Source organism: Barbatula barbatula, assembly GCF_947034865.1.
Source record: "Barbatula barbatula genome assembly, chromosome: 3".
Taxonomy (NCBI): Eukaryota; Metazoa; Chordata; class Actinopteri; order Cypriniformes; family Nemacheilidae; genus Barbatula; species Barbatula barbatula.
Window position 1 is genome coordinate 16,640,504 of NC_136764.1, and position 8,171 is coordinate 16,648,674.

The 8,171-nt window shown below is 37.6% G+C and overlaps 1 protein-coding gene across 1 annotated transcript; it reads right to left on the reverse strand.

Moving 5' to 3' along the window:
* Positions 1–3,543: 3,543 nt before the first annotated feature.
* On the reverse strand, positions 3,544–8,171 carry kncn (kinocilin; the record flags this gene model as incomplete). The annotated part of the gene is made up of 5 exons (XM_079451940.1): positions 3,544–3,610; positions 4,365–4,461; positions 5,503–5,580; positions 6,068–6,136; positions 8,024–8,171. 5 exons carry the CDS (start codon positions 8,169–8,171, stop codon positions 3,544–3,546), a joined length of 459 nt encoding a protein of 152 aa, XP_079308066.1.

The window sequence follows — 8,171 nt, forward strand, 5'->3', positions numbered from 1 at the left end:
ATCAACAAGGGTGCTGTCACAACCCCAGTCACACCTGCTGTGTCCTCATCAGCAAAAAGAAAACGACAACCATTGTGTCTTCATGAGTGCTTGCAACACACTCCGTAGGGAGCTACCTGTAGTGCAAAAAGAATGACACTTTTAAAGTCAAGTAGGAGGTATGAAACAAATCTTATTTTGCACCATAGGCTCATTACTTACTCAGAAATGAATGATATATGATTTTGAAATATGATTTTACACAGTTAAGCATTCTTCATATGCTAAAGGCACTAAAGCTTTTCAATTCAGCATGTAATAAGGTCACACTTCACGTATACACCACAAACTTAGAAAGCGAATCATAGAACAACATCTCATTTGATTTAATTATATACTGTCGGTAAATATTTTTACAGAAGCCTCTCAAAGGCTCGTTCTAAAGCGACCATAAAAAAGCTCGAGCTACTCTTAACGTGAGCTTACCTAATGAAAACCTGAAAACATGTAGTGATGCTTGGCGTCAAAGGACGAGTCTTACCGCTAAATCGACGTCCAGAGGAAAGGACACAGGCTTGACAAAGGTCTCCCGTTACGCACGAAACGCGTCGTCTCTGTTAACCCCAAAACGCCGTCTTAATAAACACCACACAATGAGGTACGGCGTCTTTCACACGGGTTTCGCTGTCATCTTCCACAGCTGCCCGACTCATCGCTTCACATAGCGTGTTGAACAACGCGCCTGTCACTCAATATACGTAGTCTTTCTTGGTCCACACGTCGCGCGCGAGTCACGGCGGCATGATTTCTGACTTCTCGTTTTTAAACAGAACAAAAGAGATGAGCATTAGGCGGAGTGTGCACCGCTGTCTTTTGTCCAGTAGTGTTGGTAAATCTCTGTAACAGGTTGCACGATATGCTGTCCGTTGTCGATAAGTGCAGAAGCTCCAGTTAAACGCGGCGTGATTAAGATGGGTGGGAATAGCAGCAGTCTGTTCGTGTATCGTAGGCATGAGTTCAATGAGTGTGTTTGGAGGAGGGACTCTTTCATCATCATTACTGTGTGGAGTGTGGACAGCTCCCGGTGCTGAAGCTCACTTTTTCATATAACCTGTTTGCATTGTAATATACTTATACTATATATATATATATATATATATATATATATGGAATAGATCACCTCAGTATCCCCTTCAACATCAATTGATCGTGTAACGAAATTTAATTTAGAGACTCTGCAGTGTAGTCCAAAACATTACACATTTAACTGTTTGAACAGTAAAACATCTACTGCATAAATGGCAGTGATAATGCCACTTCATGGCTGTAACTGAGACTAATATTTCTTAAAAAGTTTAATGCCAAGTCGAGAAAAAATGGCTCCCCACTTGTCAATTTTTATTAAAAATAAAAAGGCCTACACTAGCACGTCTTTTTATCACTTATCTATTTATTGGACTTTTGAACTTTAACGTGATACAATTTTAATTGAATATTCATATATTATTAGGGATTAAATGAATACGTAAGAAAAACTGCCTCAACTTCGTAAATATTTACCTCAATACGCAGATAAAAAACTAAAAGGGCGAGATGTTTGTCCCTTCACGCGCTCCGTAGTCCGGTGTACAGTGTTTTCAAGTGATTTGGGTTCTGCTGGATATAATTCTCACAGTCTCCTGTCTAATTTTTGTGAAGGCTAAGAAGAGAGAATTTGGTGTTCATTTAGACCACCGAAATCAATTTCAATCATTTAAGCAAGCTTCCAAAAATACTGAAACAAACACAACACGACACGAATACTTAAAACAAACTACTTTTATCGGATCAAGCGGTAGCTGTAAAGTGTATTGTACTTCATCTACCTGTCGATGAGACTATCTATCATCTGCTGTGGGCGGGAAGTGAAAAACCCGGAGCGGAGTGCACGGATCTTGTGATAAAAGAGTGCTTTCAACGCATTCAACAAATTGTTTATTTAATAAATGAACATACAACACAATTCAACAAATCGTTTATTTAATACAATTATTAGACACACTGTAAAAAATCCAACTTGCAAAATGTTCTCCCTACAAAGATAAATAAGTAACTTGAACATATAGAATTATTGTTTTAAATATGCAAAGACGATTTTGTTGATTGGCCAAAATGCGTCAGTTAGTTTGCCCAACTTATAAAACAGAGTATTCTGAACAAACAATATTGCAAGAGTTAAACGTTCCCACAAGCTTCCCAGGTTTTTGGACATTAAAACAGAAGCAAATTTGGACATTTCAGAAGCAAGCACAGCAAGGATATGTATAATATGTAATAGTGTGAAATATTATTAAAATACAGATAAACATTAAATAATATGAAAAGTATTTTTAAATAAACAAAAACTGAAACTGGAAGTGCTTCTGGGCCATATTGCAAAGTGGTCTATAGTGAATGCAAAATAAATCTTGGTATACAATCAATCAGGCAGTTCACTGTATCGCCAATGCACTGTGACATTAAGGGTTATACAGTTCACCGTGGGTTTAGATTAATCTTTTGATTTAACTGTACAACATTTGGATAATGATGATTTGGATAATGATTTCCTTCACTGTCTAAAAAATATTTAATGTTTCTTCAGATCATTGCTATATGATAGGAGACACAGAGTACAATGGTGCATAATTCAGTCATTAGTCCACGTCAGAGATCTTAGCAACGGAAGACAGTGCCTCTCTATGTCACCAAGCAGGGACAGATACTGCATATTCAGCCTTATTGTGTCAGTGATGGTCTGTGTGGGATGTACAATGAATGTGTGCTGTGCACGCTTCATGTTCTTGATCTGAGTCATTTCTAGATGGAGCTGCAGAAAGTTGAAAAGCAAGTTAAGCTATAGTAAAGCTGTAGTTGTATTCATATCAGAATGAAGGTTATATAACCTTTTATATATATATTATATATATATTTTATGTGTTGTGTGTCACCATTAAATTTGTTCCCATTTAGATTTTTCTCAATATAATGTTCTCAGCTTTGGTATCAAATGTTAAGGCATTTTAAAAACAATTTTCATATGATCAGAAATCAATTTTAACTTCCATATAATACAAAGACAGAGTCAATTAAACAACAAATGTAGACTACTTCAAGAACATGGTATGAAAGTCAGAAGCATTGTTCTGACTGGTCACTTGTTTTCCCTTAGTGGGCTTTTAAGCTTTTTTTAAATTAAATTTACACTGTACAAAGCTATATATTTGCAAATGTTCAAATAGTGACCCTTTTTGATGTAACCATGAAAATAACTTTAGCTGGTGTTCAAATAGGTTGAAAACATTTTGGATTTGAATAAAACCAGTTCACCAGATGATACCTACATTGTGAATCTGCATCAAACATTTCAGATGTGCAGTTTATTTCCTTTCTTCATGCATTGTTTTAATATTACAGCAGACACAATGACTGATTAGCTGGTGAAATCAGATAGGATACTGTCATGAGCTGTAAGCAGAGATCAGTCTCGCTTATGGTGAAATAAATACTGTTTGCTCTTTATTGACATGAAGTTGGATCCAAGCATTATGAGGGGTCTTGATCAGATTTAAACTTTCGCCTGCCCAGAATATCTGGAATATCTGTAGAAGGCCTAAGAGTAGGAAGAAAAAAGATGGTTATCTATTAAGTATGAGAGTGTGTGAGTAAATTCTTATTAGTTTCACAGTGTAGGTTGAATAGACAGCGTCATGTCTGGCTCTCTTGCAACATAAAATGACAATATGAGTGAAGGCAGTGGTGTAAATCACCATGACAACCACATCCGCAGCAACTTCTTTGCTGGTTTGAGACCAACAAGCTCATAATGGGAAGCGGTCAAGACCTTCCCTTTTAATTCTTTAAATAGAGGCGTATTCACGGCAGTAAGCAGAAAAGAGATTGCATTATGGATGCACAACAAACTCTGAAGCAAACTCTTGCTACTCTTTCAATATGAACATAAAATGTCACAGAGAGCAACAATGAAAATAATGTCCTGGATGTGATTGGATTCTGGCATAGAATACAATGTAACCTCAATAGAGGAGTAAAAAAACATTGCTGAAGTTAATGGAAATCCCAATCCATCCATACCCCTAGCAAGCCACAAATACGTGGGCTGTTTGGCACGGATGACTGCTAGAGGAATTAAATGCCTCTCGGGCCCTAGCGAGGTTGCCATATCGAAGGAGGGAATACATTGTGTCGCAAATGTAATGAAGCTGATAAATGTTTTTTTGACACAGGTCAAAAACTGAAAAAATTAATTTAGTTCCTCAATTGTTTTAACAGAGTTCAGAAAGGGCTGTTGTTAAACATGAATTCAGTTTTGTAATGGATTTTTAGGCTGTGAATGAATGTCCCACCCATCATCCTGTGAGCCCTCAGCTGCTGTAGGGATGGTTGCCACAAATGTCCCCATCCGGCTCTTTGAACGTTCTACGTTCAGTTGGCTTTGAGTCCCTAAAAGGAATGACAGAGAAGAAAGCCATAAACTGTTGTTTGTACACTTGACACATTCTCCCTGTTGTCTGGTTACATGATGCTCTGCATGACTGCTGTGTGCTTTGAGGGAAGTAACAATTTAGGGCATAATCATGCTTATTATTGTTTTGCACAGCCAAGCCACATATTCACATTTCTAAGAGTGAATAGACAGAGGGGGCAAAAAATCTGGAATTAAAATGCTAATTTTAAGAGAATTGGAAATTAAGAGAAAATGTGTGACACAAATTATGAAGCTCATGCTGTTATTAAAGCAACAAATGTTTAACAACACAAAAAATGTAACTTTTCACTTAAATTGAGTGATGACATCATTTGTAATGGAAACATTTTAGGAAATAAGACCATTTGAACCAGTTTGGTTCAATAATATACAGGCACTGAAAACATAGACCAAAATATTATTTTTTCTGAATATACTCTTGAAAAGATGCATTGTTTGCATAACTTGAAATACTGAAAAGAAAATAATGTTTAAACAACACTAATGTAAAGAATAAGCTTGATTCACAACTTTCATTCATCTTTGCATTCTCTCAGTTCGGTAACTTTATGTCATTGCTGAGGTTTGTTTCAGTTAAAACTCAACAGATAGGAATGAAATGGCCACAATACATGTATGTAGAAGTGCTCTTTTAAGGCAAACCTGGACTGGTCTCTTTATTTTTTTTATGGTTGTAGAAGTGTCATCAATGACGTCATGCAGGTTGCTGAAGTGACTTCTGCAAAAACCTATTTAATGTTAGATAGCTCATTTGCATTACCTAATGGACTCTACATCGATTACAGCACAAGAGTTTATCACAGCCTCATGTCTTGGATCAGGAATGGCACAGAGAGTGTAAATGTGAAGCAAAGGACATCTCCACACTTACCCTGAGAAACTATAGCCAATTTAAAATCGTGTCATAGGACATCAGTCTACCACTGTCAGACTCTAGCTGGAGGATGTGTTTGAATGGGATTGTGAGTGCTTATCCGTGTGGAACAGCCACTTACCTTCTCGTGTGAGAGTAGCCACGGGCTCTTCTGGGGCTGGATTAGAATTTGTTGCCATTGGGTGCACTCTGAAGTTACCTGAGAAAACGAGATGTTGTCCTATTAGTCCTAAGTGGTATGACATGGTCTCAAGAGCAAACAAATCCCATGTTACACAAAACAACTAAGACTGTATAACTGCTGATTTAGTGAGATTTTATGTAGCATTTAAATGTATCAATACTATGGTACAGTTATAAAATGCTTTGATCTGTTGATGTGTTTCGAGACATTTTTAACAATGACACAGCTATGACGTGGTTTATATCCTATTGACCATATTTTATTATTTCACCTAAACATTTAGTTTTTTAATGTAGCCACACAGTCGTAATAATAAAATCCTAACTGACAAAAAGACAAAAACTGGTTAAATTTATGCCATTGTGCTATTATACTGAATTTATGGACATCAAACATTTGATAGACACTTAAATTATAAAATAATAAAAAATATTATTATTGTAATAAAAACATATTCTGATTTCACCCACGCCAAGACATACAGAGGACACTTGGTTCTCACCTATATTGGGTAGTATGTGATGGAAATTTAACCAAGCTCTTATAAACGGGTAGACTGCAATGAGAAGGCCTGCAGAGCACACGTAGAGAAAAAGAGTTTAAAAAAACAGTCAACTCAGATGTGCACTGAACTGCCCGCTTCGTGTTGTCATTAGGGAAATATTCAGGTCCAATCTTATAAACTGCACTTTCTCTCGGCTCAATGGTTCCCTGAGCTAGAGCTACACGCAAGAGCTAAAGACGTGCCCCATGCATATTGCATTACACTGGAAACAGATGAACAGCAATTTTAGCTTCATAATTGGAACGAAGCACTGAACGGAGCGCTTACGAGCACTGAATTGTAGCAAAAGGCTTGTTCCTTTCAAGCACTGATGAACACTGAGAATTAACTCTTTCTGGTTCCTGTTGGTGCTCAATTACATTCTCGTCATCCGCTTTATTTAACATGCTTTCCCAAAGACACAGTTTTAAGTCCGGGTTAAGGAAGGCACGTATTCCGTTTCTTTCTTTCAGTTTATCTTTTTGTTTTGAGAGGTCTGAGGCTGGTAAGGAGACAGCCGTAGAGCGCAGTGGCGGTGCTGGATTTTGATTACACACCTACTTGTCATGCTGCGAATCAATTCCCATTTGAAAAGAACTAGGCACCTCTGCTGGCTTTGTGTTTTGGCCAATTTCTGTTAAGAGAGGCCACTGCCTGGCATGATTGCAGCATGCTGAGGGCTTTTTCATCACGTGACTTGTTTGTGTACCCTCATCTTTGCAATTTTTGTCCTCCAGTCCATTTAACGTTTTCTTTTTTAACTCAAGCCCGATCCATCTCTGTGTTTCAAGGTTCTGCAATCCGTCTGTTCTGTTTGGCAGGAGAGCAGTTCACGCACCAATAAAGAGGCTCATTCTCTACAATGTGTGTGCATCCATGCCAGCAATCCAGGATCTCACAAAGATCTCCCTTTCTTTTACGGCCCAAATAGATTAGACGTGTGTATTTAAAGAATTCGTGCCAGACAGACTGATCGTCTGCTGGTGAGACTGAAGAACGTGTGCCTTCAAGATTTGACACACCACTCGTAAGGACCTGTGCTGATAATGCTGACTTTATTCCAGCAGTAAACAACAGATCAAAGGCTAGTGGTGTGTCTATTGTGGCAGGATCTTGTGTAGATTACATACCCACTATCGTGAACTGGTGGTTTGGATTACAGACTTGGATCAACTGATAAATGTGTCTGTTTTGAACCTCAACCTCAATGACTAAATAGATAAGTGCTGATATGAGGCAGAGATTAGATGAATTTTTAGCAAAATAGCCATGCCCTGTGGAATGGTGAGGAAAGCAGTCAGTGTCTACAAATAGAACACTGCCTGCAAAACCTTAAAAACAGAATAAAATTACTTTCGCATACATTTTACATATGATATGACATTGGCCTTTTGGTAGATACATTTTTAACATACCAGCAAATACCACGACACCTGAGCATTGAAGAACAGACTTATCACTAAATACCCGTGGTGAATAACTAAATGTTCTGTGTTCTATATAGACTGCTGCATGTCATAAATATTAAGGATGTAACCACAGATTTAGTATCTAAGCGGATCTAATGTAATAACGTAAAAAAAATTTGATCACCTAAAAATGTTTTCCTCATTTATTAATGTCATTTAAAACCCACCTGTGTTCTTAGTAGTTTGTTAAATAAAGTTGAGTATTTAGTATAGAAGAATGTTCAAGTGGCTCTGTCAAGCAAGATATCTAAGACAATATTTTTAATAAAATTATGTTTCAAGCTGTTCACTACACAAAGCTACGATACTGCATTGCTTCAGAAGTTTTGACAGCACAAGTCCACATCTACATTCTTTAAATTGAAACATTTAACTATAACAAATTTTAAGAATTAACCATTGATACTCATAAAGGTTGAACATCTAAATGAGAAATGGTACTTACCGAGTCCGCCTGCCCCCAGAAAGATGCCCCCCACAGCATCTGCATCACAGTCCTTTGACACGCCAATGATGATGCAACCTGCTACTATGCTTAGCAGGGCCGAGCCCACCCTTAGCCCATGGTACTCCCCAATACTGACCGCTTTCAT